General features: G+C 67.4%; 5 protein-coding genes across 5 annotated transcripts; 4 read left to right on the forward strand and 1 right to left on the reverse strand.

Moving 5' to 3' along the window:
• Nucleotides 1-335: 335 nt before the first annotated feature.
• On the forward strand, nt 336-925 carry RHOBADRAFT_42909 (uncharacterized protein; the record flags this gene model as incomplete). The annotated part of the gene is made up of 3 exons (XM_018414133.1): nt 336-381; nt 449-754; nt 819-925. The coding sequence occupies 3 exons, from the start codon at nt 336-338 to the stop codon at nt 923-925; spliced, it is 459 nt and encodes a 152-aa protein (XP_018272616.1).
• Nucleotides 926-1,461: 536 nt separating this feature from the next.
• On the forward strand, nt 1,462-3,688 carry RHOBADRAFT_66228 (uncharacterized protein). Its single transcript, XM_018418899.1, has 8 exons — nt 1,462-1,514; nt 1,689-1,840; nt 2,001-2,140; nt 2,228-2,352; nt 2,428-2,681; nt 2,754-3,176; nt 3,315-3,339; nt 3,430-3,688. Exons 1-8 carry the CDS (start codon nt 1,481-1,483, stop codon nt 3,567-3,569), a joined length of 1,293 nt encoding a protein of 430 aa, XP_018272617.1. The 5' UTR covers nt 1,462-1,480; the 3' UTR covers nt 3,570-3,688.
• Nucleotides 3,689-4,217: 529 nt separating this feature from the next.
• RHOBADRAFT_52560 (uncharacterized protein) lies at nt 4,218-6,592 on the forward strand (the record flags this gene model as incomplete). Its single annotated transcript, XM_018416399.1, has 7 exons — nt 4,218-4,451; nt 4,956-5,037; nt 5,109-5,271; nt 5,347-5,390; nt 5,456-5,820; nt 5,906-6,208; nt 6,284-6,592. Coding segments are annotated over 7 exons (1,360 nt in total), but the record flags the coding sequence as incomplete, so codon positions are not given.
• A 322-nt stretch (nt 6,593-6,914) lies between these two features.
• On the forward strand, nt 6,915-7,947 carry RHOBADRAFT_42912 (uncharacterized protein; the record flags this gene model as incomplete). Its single annotated transcript, XM_018414134.1, has 7 exons — nt 6,915-6,931; nt 7,007-7,078; nt 7,134-7,160; nt 7,219-7,293; nt 7,354-7,383; nt 7,446-7,649; nt 7,710-7,947. 7 exons carry the CDS (start codon nt 6,915-6,917, stop codon nt 7,945-7,947), a joined length of 663 nt encoding a protein of 220 aa, XP_018272619.1.
• Nucleotides 7,948-9,556: 1,609 nt separating this feature from the next.
• RHOBADRAFT_25654 (uncharacterized protein) lies at nt 9,557-16,010 on the reverse strand (the record flags this gene model as incomplete). Its single annotated transcript, XM_018412703.1, has 11 exons — nt 9,557-9,774; nt 9,871-9,950; nt 10,028-10,384; nt 10,503-11,409; nt 11,550-12,961; nt 13,061-13,391; nt 13,482-13,981; nt 14,084-14,951; nt 15,045-15,439; nt 15,511-15,670; nt 15,826-16,010. 11 exons carry the CDS (start codon nt 16,008-16,010, stop codon nt 9,624-9,626), a joined length of 5,346 nt encoding a protein of 1,781 aa, XP_018272620.1. The 3' UTR covers nt 9,557-9,623.
• Nucleotides 16,011-16,337: the final 327 nt, after the last annotated feature.

Here is a 16,337-nt window from a genome sequence, read left to right on the forward strand (position 1 = left end):
CGCCTCCCTCGTTCAGCGACCACCTCGTCCACCTCGTGAGTCCCACCCGTCCTCTCGCACCCTGCACCCCCTCGCGCGCCTCGTCCACCCGTGTCTCGCCCGCCACTCTCGCCCACCTCGGCCATGATGCGCTGCGTCCTCGGCCAAACCGGCTTGCGCGCTACAACCGCGCAGCATGGCCGCGTGCATCCCCTGCACCCTCCATGAGCAACTGTCTGCACACCCGCAAAGACCGCGCACTGACTCAGCGCGTCACCTCCCCCTCCTCCCCCTCGTTCCGGACCCCGCCTCGCGCCTTATCGCCTTCCCCCCCAGACTCGCAACCTCCCAACGCCATGCACTGCTTCGTTCGCGACCTCTCGGGCAACTCGCTCTCCTTCGGTGCGTCCCCGCCTCATCTCCCACTCGACGAGCGCGCCGGCACTGACCCCCTCTCGCGCGTGCACAGACGCCAGCACCGTCCACGAGCTCCAGTTCGCGCTCGCCGACCGCACCGGCATCCCCATTCCCGAGCAGCGTCTCGTGTACGGCTCGCGCCAGCTCGTGTCGACCCGCGACGAGTCGCTCGCCTCGTTCGGCATCGTCGAGGGCTCCACCGTCGGCCTCGCCCTGCGTCTCAAGGGCGGCGCGCCCAAGAAGCGCTGCACGGCCATGCTCTCGGCCACCGACCGGTGCAGCCAGGCGGCCGTCCGCATCGTCGGCGACTGCCAGCTGTGCCAGGCCGCCTTCTGCTCGCGGCATCGCCTCGCCGAGGGTGCGTCCTCGTCCACCTTGTCTCGTTCGCGTCCACGGTCCTAACCCTTGTCCCCCTTGCGCAGACCACCACTGCCCCAAGCTGTCCGACTGCCGCGAGCAGGCGTTCCTCAAGAACAAGACCAAGCTCGAGGCCGAGGCGACGCCGTCCGAGAAGCTCGCGCGGGTCTGAGCCCCTCTCCCTCCTTCCTCCCTCCCTCCCTCCCGATACCCCTTGCCCCCCTCCTGCATGTGCCTTCCCTGCCTCCCTCCCCTGTCGCGTGTATACCACCGCTCGTCTACCCCCGCGCCCCCTCTCTCCCACCTTGTTGCGACTTTCTTCCTCCTCGTCGACTTAGCAGGCATAGACTGCCCAGCTCTGTTCTCGCCTCGTGTCTAGATGCCCCGCGTCCCTCTTCCCTGACAAGTCAACAGCTTTTGCCGTCTCTCGAGATGCGTGCGAGCGAGAGAGAGCGGTCGAGCCCCGTGCGAGAGACCGGCGACTTGTTCAAGCCGGGTCGGCCTGAGCAGCCTGGCTCGCCCTGCACCGCAGCTTGCGAGTTGGCTTGCTGTTTGCTGCTGCTCTGCTACACACCAGCTCGCTTGACTCTGTGCGCGCATTCATCGATCCTCGCCCCGTCACGTGCACCCCGCCGCCGCCTCCTCCGACTCATCGCGCCGAATGCCTCCCTCGTCCTCCGCCTCGACCTCGTCTGCTGCTGCCCGCCTCCACCAAGTGTCGCACCACATGGCCGCCTCTACCTCGTCGTCGTCGACCGACGGTGCGTCGCGCCGCTCCTCTTTCCCCCTCGCTCCCCTTCTCCACTTTCCCCTCGCCCCTCCCCACCTTGTCGCCACAGCCTCGCGCCGCACCTGCAGCACGCCGAGCCCACTCGATGCACGCCTACCTGCGCACCCGAGCTGACCCCGTCTCACCCGCCCGTCGCCCGCCCCAGTGTTCGCCTCGACCCCTCAAGCTCCGGCCGACCCCATCTTTGCCCTCACGGCGGGCTACCAGGCCGACTCGTTCAAGCAGAAGGTCAACCTCGGCGTCGGCGCGTACCGCGACAACAACGGCAAGCCGTTTGTGCTCCCCGTCGTGCGCAAGGTGCGTCTTCTCTCTCTCCGAGGCGTGGGTGGTCGAGGAGGCGATGAGCGGGTCAGGCGGCGGTGGTCGTATCTTGAGTGTGGCCGTCAGCCGGCTGGGCAGATGCACGAGCAGGAGCAAGAGCCGTCACTGACCCCTCGCACTCGTTCCCGACCCGCAGGCCAAGCAGATCCTCGCTGCCGACGAGTCGCTCGACCACGAGTACCTGCCAATTGCGGGCCTGCCCGCCTTCGTGAGCGCGACGGGCAAGCTCATCTTTGGCGCCGACAGCCCGGCCATCAAGGAGGAGCGCGTTGTCTCGTGCGTCCCCCCACTTTCGCTCCGTCTTGCACCCAGCCCGGCGAGGCGGCACTGACGACGGTTCGAGGCGCGAACGACGGCGTGCAGGATCCAGACCATCTCGGGCACGGGCGCCAACCACTACGGCGGCGCGTTCCTCGAGCGCTTCTACGAGCCGTGGCTCGGCAAGTCCAAGGAGGACAAGGTCATCTACGTCTCGAACCCGACCTGGGGTGCGTCCCCTCTACTCTTCTCTCGCCGTCTCTCGAGCACCCGAGCCCTGACGAGCGCCGCCGAGCAACTCGCAGCCAACCACAAGGCCATCTTCAACTCAGTCGGCCTCACCCCGGTCGACTACCCGTACTACGACCCGCAGACGATCGGCCTCGCCCTGCCCAAGTTTCTCGAGTTCCTGCGCAACGCTCCGAAGCAGAGCGTGTTCCTCCTGCACGCGTGCGCCCACAACCCGACCGGCGTCGACCCGACTCGCGAGCAGTGGCAGGAGATTGCCGCCATCTTCAAGGACAAGAGCCACTTTGCCTTCTTCGACTGCGCGTACCAGGTGCGCACTCGCTCTCCCTCTCTCGCGACGAGGCGAGTGACGAACGAGGACCTGACAGCGAGCGACACACAGGGCTTTGCGTCGGGCGACCTCGACAACGACGCGTGGGCGGTGCGCCACTTTGTGTCGCAGCGCATCCCGCTCCTCGTGTGCCAGTCGTACGCCAAGAACGCCGGCCTGTACGGCGAGCGCATCGGCGCCCTCAACCTCGTCGCGTCGACGTCGGGCGACGGTCCCGGCGGCGCCGCCCGCCTGCGGTCGCAGCTCCTGATCCTCCAGCGCCAGGAGATCTCGAACCCGCCGACGTTCGGCGCGCGCATCGTCGGCATGATCCTCAACGACGCCGACATGTTTGACGAGTGGAAGCGCGACGTCAAGACGATGGCCGGGCGCATCATTGCCATGCGCGAGCGCCTGCACGACTTGCTCGTCAACGAGCTCAAGACGCCGGCGCCCGGCCCCAACGGGTGGGACCACGTCACGAAGCAGATCGGCGTGCGTCCCTGTCCACTCTCTCTTTCTCTCTCGCCTGGGGCGTGTCGGTCGAGGTCGTCTGACCTTTGCCTCCTCCCTCCTTGCTCCTCCCTCCTCCTCGACGCCCTCTCCCTCTCGCCTCCCTCACAACTCTCGCAGATGTTCACCTTCACCGGCCTCACGCGTGCGTCCCGCTCTCTCCCTCTCTCGCCCTTTCCCTCCCTCGCTCGGACCCTGACCTTCCTCTCCTCCCCTCGCCTCGCCCCTCTCGCAGCGCCGCAATGCAAGGCCATGGTCGAGCGCGGGCACGTCTACATGACGGGCAACGGGCGCATTTCGATGGCGGGCATCAACGACGGCAACGTCGAGTACGTCGCCCAGTGCGTCGACAAGGCCATGAGGGGCACGCTCTAGACGGCCGGCGCGGTTGGTGCGCTCGCCGGGGAGGCGTAGATGATCCTGCGCTCCGTCGAGGGCGCGGGCAAGTGTTCAGATGCAGTGCAGGAGCTTTGTCCGTACAGGCTCGTCGACGTCGAGGTCGAGGAGAGCGAGAGCGAGACCTTTCTTTGACGGCTCGCCTCTCGCCGGCTGTGTCGCTGGCTCTCACGAGCGGCTCTGTCGACGCTCTGGCTCGTCGTCGCGAGGAGCGGCGAGAGGAGGAGCTCGCTCAAGCGGCAATCGAGGAGAGGACAGCTGCAAGCGGTGCGAGCACAAGCCCAAGCCAGTGCGGGCCGGCAACGCGCCGCCCGTTCTGCACGATCGAGGGACAGCTCTGACGATGTGCGGACGAGGCGCAATTGAGGCGAACGGGCCCGTGCTTGACGAGGGGAGCGAGGCGTGTGCGTGGTGGGCGCGCGCGGGCGGGGAGTCTCTGGCTCTGAGGACGCGCTCCCTCTTGGTCCTCTTCTCGTCACTCGCCCTCCCTCTTTCCCTCCCACACCCACTCGAGCACCTCGCACCGCATCACTGTGAGCCTGTGCAGCTGTCCTTGCCCCCTCTCGTCGCCCACACGCTGACCCTCGCGCCGTTCCGCACCCTCCCCCTCCCCCCGCGTTTATCCAGATGTCTGCCGCCGTCGAAGCCGCCCCTGCGCCCGCCGCCACCCTCCCGGTCGAGGAGACCACCACGGCTACCACGCCCGCCATCGTCGAGCCCACCCCGGCCGCCGAGCCCGCCCTCGAGTCGTCGGAGCCCACGACGGCCGCCGCCGCCGACGAGCACCTCGACGGCGCCACCACGCCGCCGCACAAGAAGCGCCAGCCGTTCGCCGTCCTCAACAAGATCTTCCACCACAAGGTGAGCCCACCGCATGCAGCTTTTCTCCCTCCCCCGTCGTCTCGCTCGACCCTCCCGCTCCCCCGCTATCCGACCCCACAAGCGGGCGCGCGCTCGCCCTTACGGGGCGCGTGTGCGCCGGCGCACCCTCGCTCGGCCTCGAGTCAAGCTCGTTGGTTGGTGCTCGGGCGCGCGAGGGTCCACCTCGAGCTGCGAGGGCGACGGTCACGCGCCGGGAGCTTTCACGCGCGACTGTGGGCGCGGCGTGCCTCAACTCGGCGGGTGGGGCTGCGGGTGCGCGAGGGGGGCCAGCCATTGTCGGCGCCCATGGGCAGCTCGACCTTGTGTGCGACGCGTGTACGCTCGCTGTCGTCGAGCGCCGCCGGCTTCGAGTCTCTTTCGTCGAGCGAGCACCGCCTCGTCGAGGTCTCATCACCTCGCGCCGTCAATGACGACGAGCAGCATCCGCCTTCCTCACCGGCCAAGGAGCATGACTGACTCTCCCGTTCGCTCCTTGCGTCGCAGTCGAACCCGACCTCGCCGACCGCCGAGACGGCCGACCCGATCAAGGAGACGCAGGCGCCGGCTGCTGTCGTCGACGAGACCCGTGCGTCGCTTCTCTCTCTCTGCGCCTCGTCCGCCTCTCTCGACCCCTACTGACTCGTCGATCGTTTGCAGCCGTCGAGGCCGCCAAGCCCGTCGAGACCACTCCCGTCGCCGTCGCCGAGACGCCCGCTGTCGAGGCCGAGGCGGGCCCTGCCTCGCTCGCTGTCGAGGAGGACAAGAAGGACGGCGCCGCCGTCAAGGACAAGAAGCCCAAGAGCCCGGGCGTGTTCGACAAGTGCGTCCTCCTGTCCGCCCTTCTGACCTCCCTCGAGAACGAGTCACTGATCCTCGTTGCGAGTCCTCCTCCCAGGGTCAAGTCGTTCTTCGGCGAGAAGGAGAAGAAGGACAAGAAGGGTGCGTCGCTTGTTCTCTTGCCCACCCACAGCCAGATCTTGACCCAGCCCGTTCCCCGCTCGCAGTCAAGACCCCGACCGAGGAGAAGGCCGAGCCGGTCGCTGTCGAGGCCGTCCCTGTCGCCGCCGCCACCGAGGCCGACGCTCCTGTGGCTGCGGCCCCCGTTCACGCCGCCGAGCCGAGCGTCGTCGCGCCCGAGGCCGTCGCCCTCGCCGAGGCGTCGGCCGCCGCTGCCGCCCCGGTCCCGCAGGTCATCGAGCCCGTCGCGGGCGAGCCCATTGTCGAGCCGACCAAGGACGAGCTCGAGGCTGCGGCCACCGCCGTCAAGCCCGAGGTCGCCGTCGCCGAGCCGGTCGCCCCGGTCGAGGAGTCGTCGCCGGCGCCGGCCGCTGTCGAGGCTAAGAGCGACGACGTCAAGTTCGACGAGGCGGTGCGTCCTCCCTCTCTCTCCTTTCCGTGACTCTCGTTCTCTCTGTCGAGGACGCATTACTGACTGCCTCGCCTGTCGCACGCAGGCCAAGACGGACGACAAGGCGCCCAAGCGCGACCTCGCCAAGCTCGCCCGCCGCCTCAGCGGCAAGGTCGGCGGCTTCCTCGGCACGCCCAAGAAGGAGAAGAAGGAGAAGGACCTCGTGCCCGCCGTCGCCGCCACGTCGGCTGACGAACCCGCCGCGTCGACCTCGGCTGAGGCGCCCAAGATCGAGACGCCCGTCGACGAGTCGAAGCTCGACGCTGCTGCGCCCGAGGCGGTCAAGGCCGACGAGGTTGTCGAGCGGGTCAAGGCCGACGAGCCGGTCGAGGCCGCCAAGCTCGACGAGGTGCGTCCCTCGCCCTTTTCCTCCTTGCCTCGAGTCGCCTTCCCAAACTGACACTCGTCGCTCCTCGCCTCGCAGGTCATCGCCCCGGTCGACACCACCGGCGAGGAGCTCGCCAAGGACGTCGAGGTCAAGAAGGAGGCCGAGCCCTTCGTCGCGACCCCTGCGCCCGTCGCCGTCGTCGCTTGAGCGCGCTCGCGCTCTCTCGCCCTTTCTCTGTCCGCTCCCTCCCACACCCTCTGTCTAGCATACCCCGCCACTCGTCTGCCCCTCCCTCGCTTGTCTACCCTCTCGTTACCGTGCCGTCGCTCGCCTAATGTTCGCGCCTCGTCGACTCGACCCTCCCTCCCTCCCCCTCGATCATGCCCCCTCGTCTTTGCAGTCACCCTTATCGGCCCCGTGCCTCTCCTTCGTAGCGCCCCCCTCTCACTCGCTTGAGCTGTGCCATTCTATTCTAATCTCGACCTCTCGTCTCGTCGCCCATGAGAGCGCTCGAGCCTCTTTTCTCGCAGCTCCCTCGCTTCGCTGCTGGGCCGCCTGCTTGCGTCGACGCTCGACCTTGTCTCGGCCTGCGCGTCGCCGACGAGACTGAGCTCCTGTCCGCGTCGACGAAGGACGAGCGGAACGTCCGCGGACCGACAAAGCGCTGCCGAGAACCGCGGTCTCGTCTCGTTCTCTCGCCTCGCTTACGGCTCGATACTGCGCCAGAATGCCTCGCAACGACCCGTGCGTCCTCTTCCTGAGCTCTGAGCCCTGCCGGTCCAGGAATGTGAGCGCTCACTCGGCTACCTCGCCTCGCAGCGTCGACGACGAGCAGCACCGGCTCCGGCGCCCGGCTGTCGGCGAGCGCGACACGCGCCGTCCCCACGTCGTGTGCGTCGCCTTTCTCGCCTCTACTTGACCTGTACTGAGCCTCTTGCGCTCACAGGGCGAGCCACCAGGACCCTTTCCACCAGTGCGCCCTTTCCCCCTTCCCGTTTCTCGCTCTCGCCGACTGACGAGCGTCGTTGCAGAGCGCGCATGCCGGCCCACCTTCGCAACACTCTCGACAAGGCGGGCACCCGCAAGGGCCAAAACGACAAAGACGAGTGAGCCCGCTCGGTCCTCCTCGCCTCGCACGCCCGCAGTATTGACTTTGCCGGCGACAGGTTCACGGAGGCGATGAACCCTCACTGGGAGTGCGTCTTCTCCTTCTCGTCGTCCTTTAACTCGGACTTATGCTCCGTCTCCTCGCCCGCAGAAGGTACGCGGATGGCCGTCGGGCAGACGCTCGCCGGCACAAGGAGATCGTCGAAGACCACGAGCACGACCAACGCGTTCTCGACGGCCTCGGCGACCTCGACCCGACTCACGAGCACGGCGCCGGCTACGACAGCGACGAAAGCGGCGTGTTTGGCGAGGGAGTGCGCCCTCCCATTATTCGCGAGCGGGAGAGGCCTTGCCGGTACGCCTTTGTCTCCCACCCCGTTCCTCGTTCATGCCTGACCTTGTTCCCTGCCCGCAGCGAGAGCGGGATCTTCGGCGACGACGAGCCGCAGATCCGCCAGCCCGCCCCTGCTCCGAGCTCGAGTCGTCCTCAGGAAAGCCCGGTCTCGCCGCGCACCGAGCGCAAGCGCCTCCGCGACCTGTTCCGCCGCAAGAATTCGACCTCCGGCGACGCGCGGAGCCTTGCCAAGGGCGGCGGGCGCAGGTACCGCGCCGGCGAGGTTGGCACCACGAGCGACTCGGACAGCGACTACTAGCCTCTTTCCGTCTCTCTTCTCTTCCAGTCGCGACTGCCTTCTTTATCCCTCTCTCTCGTTCAACCTGCAACGTCGACGTTCCCTGGCCCTCGAGAGCGCGACGAGAGCAGCCGAAAGCTCAACTTGGGAAGGTCGAACCGCTTCCGACGGTCCTTGCTCGCGCACACACGGCGAGACAAGCAGCCAGGGTTCGACAGGCTCGGCGAGTTGATGGGCTTGTCGTCGGGCTTCGCGTGCAAATGACATGATTCTTCAGATATGGGAGAGCAAGCGAGAGCAACCGGGAACGAAGAAGCCTCGGGAGCAAGTCGAGGAGGAAGACGAAGATTGCGCTGCTCACAAGCGTCGTTGCACCGTCTCCTGCTCGGCGTATCTTCGTAAGCACCCGCAGGGAGCGCTTGTACGCGAGCAAATCGGCAGGAAGAGCGCACTCGGCTCGGTGCTGGACCGACTCGAGGGAGGTCGCGAGGAGGCCAACTTTCGCTGCACACGACAAACTAGCTCGGGAAACACGCTCGATTGCACCGCAGACACCTCCTCGTTCAATCTGGCGCGCGTAGAAGGCGTCAACCCTGCTAGATCAAGAGATGGCTTCTGAGAGAGGGTGCGCAGGATCCCCCTGTCTCGAGTAGGTGGCCGGGCGCACGGACGCTCCGCAGGGGTGCGCGCCGTGCGAGCGGCTCACCACGTGCGCCCGCTGCCCTCAGGGGCACGAGAGGGCGGGCGCGGCCTCGGTAGGACCCGTCCTCGGCGGCCGAGCGAGCCGAGCCGCCGGCACGAGTAACGGTCGCGGGACGGGCGTGTGGGTCTCTTGCGGCTCGCTCGAGGCATGCAGAGGGCATGTCGGCGTCGGCAGGGGCCAGCGTAGAGCAAGCAAGAGTGCGAGGCGGGAGCTTTCGCGTCCGAGAAGGAGACGGCGCCATCGAGGGCTCGACTACCTGTGGCGCGACGTCAAGAGGGTCAGTACGCGCGTCGGCGAGGAGCACAGACCCACATGAAGGTACTGCAGGGAAGAAAGAGAGGACGCGGGACGTACAAAGGACAACATGAGCCGCCTCGAGGTCGGGAACCCGCCTCGCCTCGCCCAGAAGACCGCTCGACGCCCCTCGCTCTACCGTTTCGTCCGTAAAGTAACCAGGTCAGTCCACCAAGGCTTCTGCACCGCGTCACCAGGTGACTGAGGGGGCGAGGAGAGAGGGAGAGGGGGGCCAAACACGGGGAGGCGGGGAGGAGGAGGACGCACTAGTCGCCCACAGCCCGCACGGCGCGGCCGCCTCGCCCAGTAGTCTCCTTGATGCTGCCATAGTCCTCGACGACGATGCCCACGGGCCCATGAACCGTTGCCACCAGTTGAGAGAGGTCGGACGACGCAAGTCACTGATGAGGATGCGACGCGCTCTGCGCCGGCGGCGAGCGCTCGCGGCGGTGCGGGCGAAGCAGAGGTGTGTTGTCGAGATGTCCAGGTACCGACTCGAGCCAGTCTGAGTGAGCCTAGTCGTGAGGGCCGAGGTGGGAGCAAGGAGGTGAGCGGAGGTCGAGCAGCGCCTCGTCGCAACGCAAGTTGACCGACTGCCGCGCGTTCTCTCGCTCTCGGTCGCTGTCCTTGAGCGTCAGGGAACATCTATAGAAGTGCAGGTTGCGTTGCGGGAGGGAGACAAGGGGAAAAGACGCTACAGCTAGGCCGCCCCTGCCTCGACGACGGAGCGGATCGCGAACGATCCAGTGCCCGCTTCAGGCGTGCGACCGACGACGATGCGAGCCGACGGACCGATCATGTTGTCGTAGTCGCCGTACAGCGCAGCCTCGGCGAGGAAGGCACTCGTGGTCCTGCGAGGCGAGAGAGGGAGGGGCGCGACACGAGGTCAGTGCGTGCTCGAGAGAGGGCTCAAGGCGAGGTGTGACGGCAGCGGCGTCGAAGCTTACTCGAACGAGGCCTTGAGGAGGGCAGACGAGCTGTTCGAGAGACCGGTGCGGTTGAAAGGCTTGTACCCGCCCTCGCACGTCTGCAGGGATGAGCAAGGGTCAGTGTGGGCTCCCTCTCGCCTCTCGTCGAAGGTGGGAGGGAGAGCTGGGTGCGCACCATGTAGTCGGCGATGATGGTGAGGTGGCGGTAGTCGACGCCGATGCCGTAGACCGAGAAGACGCCCGACATCTCGTTGATGATGGAGGACCGTGCCGCCTCGACGCCGTACGTGCGCAGGATGGCGCCGATGTCGTTGGTCCCGATGCGGTTCAGGTCGACGATGCCGTGCCCGATCTGCCACAGCTGGCGCAGGTTGACGCCCTCGGTGACGGCGTTGCGGTGCGCGGCCGCGTTGGCGTTGGCGGCCTTCTCGATGAAGCAGCGGGCGATGCCGGGCACCTCGTGGACGACGGCGATGCGGCACACCTCCTCGACGATGCCGACGAGCAAGAGCTTGTGCGCCTGCGACGAGAACTGCGAGTCGGCGAAGGAGAGAGGGAGGAAGGGACGGGAGGAACAGGGTCAGGACTGCCCGACCGCCGACGACGACGAACGACGAGAGAAAGAGAGAAAGAGACAGAGGAAGACGCACCTCGAGGTCGAGCTCGCACGACTCGCCACCCTCCTTGTCGAACGCGAGCTTGTTGACGAAGCGAGAGGTGCCCGGGACGCGGCGCTCGTACTGCTTCATGCGCTCGAGGCTCTCGGCCTTGGACCGCCGCGCGACCACCTCCGGGTCCTCGTCCTGGGCCTCGTCATCGCTCGAGTCGCCGTCGGCGCTCGCCGCATCGTCGGCGTCCTTGAACTTGGCCTCGAGCTCGTCCTCGGCGTCGGGCGCCTCGTCCTCGTCCTCGTCATCGTACGTCTGCTCATCGTTGGCCTGCCGGCCTCGACGCTCGTCGTCGGCGTCGCCGTCGATCTCCTCGCCGTCGCCGCGACCGACGACGCCAGCGTCCTCCTCGCCCGCACCGTCCTCGTCGGCGCCCGACGCCGCGCCCTTGCCGCCCTTGCGCACCTGCTTGCCCTGGCCGACCTCGGCCGCCTCGCGCATCGACTCGCGGTCGTTCTGCTTGATCTCCTTGGCGATGGCCTTGTCGAGGAGGGGCACGAACGTCTTGGCGATGCCGGCGAGGATCTGCTCGGGCGAGACCGAGTACTCGGCCTCGTAGTCGGCGCGCGGGAACAGGTTGAGCTTGACCGTGTACAGCTTGGACCGCGAGTAGTTGTTCTCGCTCGTCTTGGGCGTGAGGCGCTCCTCAACGACGACGTTGTCGACGCACTGCGAGAGCGTGAGACGGGTCGACGACTGGCAGAACGTCTTGAGGCGCGAGTCGGACACGCCCTCGACGATCGGGAGGCGCATCATGGGCGTCTTGATGTCCTGCGACGCCGTCATGACGATCTCGCGCAGTCGAGGAATGCCGAGCGTGACGTTGGCGGCACCGTGACCGGCAAAGTGGAACGTGTTGAGCGTCATCTGCGTCGACGGCTCGCCGACACTGCGAGGAGAGGTAGGGAGAGCGACAGAGTCAGGTCGAGGTACAGGCAGGAGGACGAGGGAAGGAGGAGGAGGAGAGGGGCAGGCGGGCGAGGAAGGGAGGGGACCGAGCGCGAGAGGGCAAGAGAGACGAGGACGCACCCCTGCGACGCCATGAGGCCGACGGCCTCGCCTGGCTCGACGAGGCTGCGCATGTAGCGCATGCACATGAGCGAGCGGAAGTGCTCGGCAGAGATGAGCTCGTCCTTGCGGATGAAGCCGGGCCAGTCGGCCATGTCCTTCTTCTTGCGCGGGCGCAGAAAGCGCTGCTTCGGGTTCTTGATGTACGTCTCGATCTCGCGCGCGAACCGCTCCGAGACGGCGCCCGACACGGTCGAGGGCGACGCGAGCGACAGGACGGGCGGATGCGAGTCCGGGTGCTTGAGCGCCTTCTTCATGGCGTTGGGCATGACGTCCTCGAGGTTGTCGGTGCGCGCGAGCGCCTCCTTGGGCTTGTACCGGTTGATGATGGACGACATGTTGCGGACGGCAAACTCGAACTGGAGCAGGTGCTTCTGCTTGGTGACGTCGAGCGAGTCCTCGCCGTAGTGGAACTGGAGGACCGACTGGTCGGCGTTGCGGACCGTGTGGTCGTAGTGAACGCGCAGGCCCTCGAGGTGCTTGATCAGGCACCGCTGGAGGTAGCCCGACCGCGACGTCTTGACGGCCGTGTCGATGAGGCCCTCGCGACCGGCCATGCAGTGGAAGTAGTACTCCTGGGGCCGGATGCCGGTCAGGAACCGGCCTGCGACGAACCCGCCGGCGCGTGGGGCCGTCTCGAACGCCTTGAACGACGGGAGCGTCTTGCCCGAGACCATGACGGGGACGCGGCGACCCTCGAGCGACTGCTGGCCGAGGAGGCACGAGATCTGCGACGCGTTGACGTTCGAGCCCTTGGCGCCCGAGACCGTCATGGTCTGCATGTTGTTGTGCGGGAACGGCTTGACGAGGCCGTTGGGCAGGCACGTCTTGATGAGCTGCGACGTGACCTGGTTCGTCTCGCTCTCGACCGACGCGTCGAGCCCGGCGAGCTTGTAGTCGTCGCGCAGGATCTCTTCAAGACGGTCGCGCAGGTCGTCGGCCGTCGCCGGGTCCGAGCGCTCGGCGCTCGCGAGGCCCGTGTAGTCGAGCGCGGCCGACAGGCCCTTGTCGTTGACGGTCTGGAGCATGCGGCGGCGGTCGTGGTTGCCCTTGGCCGTGAGGACGAGGTCGTCCATGCGGCACGAGAAGGCGCGGCTCTGGAGGTACTTGGTGAGGAGGCGCGACAGGATCGACAGGAGCTTGCCGGCGATGGTGGCGCCGTACAGCTCGTGGACCGAGTGGACGAGGCCGTACGCCGACGCGCCGATCTGGGCCTTGTCGATGATGCCGGTGAGCATGTCGCCGTCGTGCACGATGACCTCGGCCTCCTCGGCGCCGATCGAGCCCCAGCGGTCGGCGGGAATCTTGCCCTTGGACGAGAAGTGGATGCCGCTCATGTCGGCCGGCTGGATGTTGCGCAGGAGCGTCGAGATCTGTGCGAGGGGGAGCGACAGGGGCGAGGAGAGAGAGAGAGAGGGTCAGTCCATCGTCGAGCGAGAGAGGGGCAGGAAAGAGGAAGGAGGGGGACGCACGACCTGCTTGCCGGTCCAGAGCGGCTGCGGCTTCCACACGGCCGGCGGGAGCGTCTTGACCGTGCCCTCGCCGGTGTACTCGCCCTCGGGCCTGAGCGCGCCGTAGATGAGCTGCTGGTACTGGTCGCGCGTGAAGAACGTGTCCTTGTTGGTGAGCCACACGCCGGCGACGACGTGGTCCTGGATGAGGCCGCGCAACGGGTTGCCCGATGTCGGCACGAGGTACTGGTTGTCCGTGTTGGCGAGCATACGCGCCTCGGCCTGGGCCGTGAGCGACTGGGGGAAATGCATGTTCATCTCGTCGCCGTCAAAGTCGGCGTTGTACGAGTTGCTGCGCGACGAGATCAAGCTCGGGTCAGCCTCGAGCTCGCGAACGAGAGAGAGAGAGAAAGGGGGGCGAGAGAGGGAGAGGGAGACGGACCAGTTGGCGTAGTGCATGCGGATCGTCTTCTCGCCCTTAAGGACCTTGACGCGGTGGCACATCATGGACGGCTTGTGCAGGGTCGGCTGACGGTTGAGGATGACGATGTCGCCGTCCTGGAGGTGGCGGTAGACCTTGCGGTTGATCTGGGGCGTGCGGGTCGGCGGCAGGCCGACATCGGGTCGGGACGCGGCCGCGAGGCGCTGCGACGCCGGCGTCGACTCGGGCGCGAGGAGCTTGTTGGCCTGGGCCGTACGCTCCTCGAGCGTCATGCGCTCGAGCGAGATGAGGTTGCCGTCCTCCATCTGGATGAAGCTCGCGCCCGGGTGCTGGTGCGGCCCGTTGATGACGGCCTGCTGGAGCTGGTGGTAGTTGTGCGCCGTGACCGGTTCCGGGAACGTGAGCTTGCGCGCAAAGACGGGCGGCACGCCGATCTCGTTCGTCTCGATGTTGACGTCGGGCGAGATGACGGACCGAGCGGCGTAGTTGACGCGCTTGCCCTGCGACGACGCGACGAGTGAGGTCAGTACGACGTTCAAGGGCCTCACGCACACAGGCGAGGAGGACACGAGAGAGAGAAAGAGAGAGAGAGGGCGACGCACCATCATGTTCTTGCGGAAGAGACCCTCCTTCTTCTCGAGGAGCTGCTTGACGCCGGGCGTCGGGAGCTTGCCCTGCTTGACGGGCGCCGGGTTCTTGCCCGAGTCCATCATCGAGTTGACGGCGACCTGGAGGTTGATGAGGGCCTCGTACAGCTGGGTCGAGTAGCGCGCGGCGGCCATGCGAGGTTTGCCGTCGTCGGCGAGGAACTCGGGCGCGTCGGGCGCGAGCTCGTACCGGGCGAGGCGCGCGCTGTAGTCGCGCACGGCGATGGCCTGGCGCAGGATGCCGTTCAGGAGCGAGTTGTGCGGGTTCTCGAACACCTGGTCGCCCATGGTGGCCGCGGGCCGGAACCGGGTCGGCGGGACCGACACGACGTCCATGAAGAACATGTCGGCGCTCGCGGCGGGTTGCCCGCCGGCTGCGGCACGACTGCGCCCGTTGTGCGGCACGCGCGAGGCCGTCGCACGCGCGAGCGGGCCGTGCGGCGCGTAGATGAGGGTGACGAGGGCGCGCTCGTTGGCGAACAGGCGGCGCAGGTGGGCGCGCACCTCCTCGGGCAGGACGATGCGCTCCGTCTGCTTGCCGCGCGACAGCTCCTCCTCGATGGCGGCGTCCTCCTCCTCCTCGGCGAGGTTGGCCTTGTCCTCGGCGTCGCCGTCGACGTCCATCGCGTCCTCGTCGCCGTCCGAGTCGTCGCCGCCCTTCACGCCGTTGGCGTGACGGCCGCCGCCTGCGGCCTCGAGGCGCTCGTCGGCGAGGACCTTGGGCCGCTTGAGGCCCATGGCCGAGTGCGCGCCGCGCTGCTTGGCGACGAGCGAGTACTCGAGGATCTTGGTGTGGCCCTCCTTGCGGTAACGGTGGGCGAAGCTGTGCGCGGGGTGTGACGGTCAGTCAGTCCGGTCGTCGCGAGAGAGAGAGAGAGAGAGGGGCGAGAGGCGAGAAGGAGGAAGGAGGACGCACGCGCCGCAGTGCTCGCAACGACGCTTGGCGCTCAGGCTCTTGAGGAACTGGTTGATGGCCTTGCGACGGACGTCAAACACGGTGCCGCTCTCCTTGTACTCGTCGCGGCCCTTGTGCTCGAGGCCGACCTGCTTGCCCTTGTGCGCGGCGCGGATGCTGTGCGCGACGAAGGCGTCGAGGCGGGAGCGAAAGTCGTCGTACGACTCCTCGAGCGACTCGCCGGCGTCGTTGTCCTCGACGTTGTCGACGTCGATGGCGGCTGCGCGCGCCTTGGCGTCGGCCTTGGCCTTGGCCTTGGACACGGGGACGGGGCCCTGGAAGGCGGAGTCGAGCTCGAGGGCGGCGGTGACGAGGCCGTGCTCGAGGAGGGTGAGGCGTGCGACCTGCTTGGCGAGCTGTAGGAGAGGTCGAGAGGGTCAGGCCGCGGCGGGCAAGAGACCGAGAGAGGGAACAGGCGAGGACGGACCTGGGTGTCGGTCAGGAGGAAGCGGTGACAGTAGACGCAGCAGCCGCGCAGGAGCTGGAAGGCCTGGACCATGTAGAGCGGGTGGAAGACGGGCGCCGGGAGCTCGATGTGGCCAAAGTGGCCCGGGCAGTCGAACGAGGTGAGGTGGCAGGTCGAGCAGCTGCGAGGAGGAGTTCGAGGGAGGAGGAGGGTGAGTGTCGTACTCGCGCGTCGCGGTGGTCGCACCACATACGACGCCTCGTCGCACCCCTCGTGTAGTCGTCGTTGGCGCGTCCTCCCACGCCGGGAGAGAGAGAGAGGGAGAGGCGGACGCACATGTCGCCCTTGCCGAGGGGGCCAAAGGCCGGGTCGTACAGGCCGCCGGCATTCGGGTTGTTGAGGTTGTCGAACAGGACCGGGTTGACGACGGGCTTTACGGACACGCGCTTGATGTCGGTGGTGTGGAGGTACGAGAAGGAGAGCGAGGTGATCTCGGACGAGACGGGGTGGGCGATGTCCATCGTGGGCGGCCGCGGTTGGCGGTAGGGCGAGTTGAGGAGGTGGTGCGAGTAGGTCGAGCTCTAGTCGGAGCTGGACCCGGGTTCGAGGTGCGGCGGGACGAGGGTGAGATGAGCTCGAGGTGTCGGGAGGTCGGCTGGCTCTGGCGACTGGCGGGCGACGAGTGTGCCGTTGGGTGGGCTTGGACAGCCCTTTCAGGGTGGGTGTGACGAGCGCAGAGGGCAGTCTGCGCAGCTCGAGCCGTGGACGAGGGTGCGCAGGACTCGGCGGACACCAAAGCTCACGAGCGACGAGGCGATCAACTCGCTCACTGGCTCACAGCGCTCGTT

Source organism: Rhodotorula graminis (assembly GCF_001329695.1).
Source record: "Rhodotorula graminis WP1 unplaced genomic scaffold RHOBAscaffold_4, whole genome shotgun sequence".
NCBI classification, from domain to species: Eukaryota; Fungi; Basidiomycota; class Microbotryomycetes; order Sporidiobolales; family Sporidiobolaceae; genus Rhodotorula; species Rhodotorula graminis.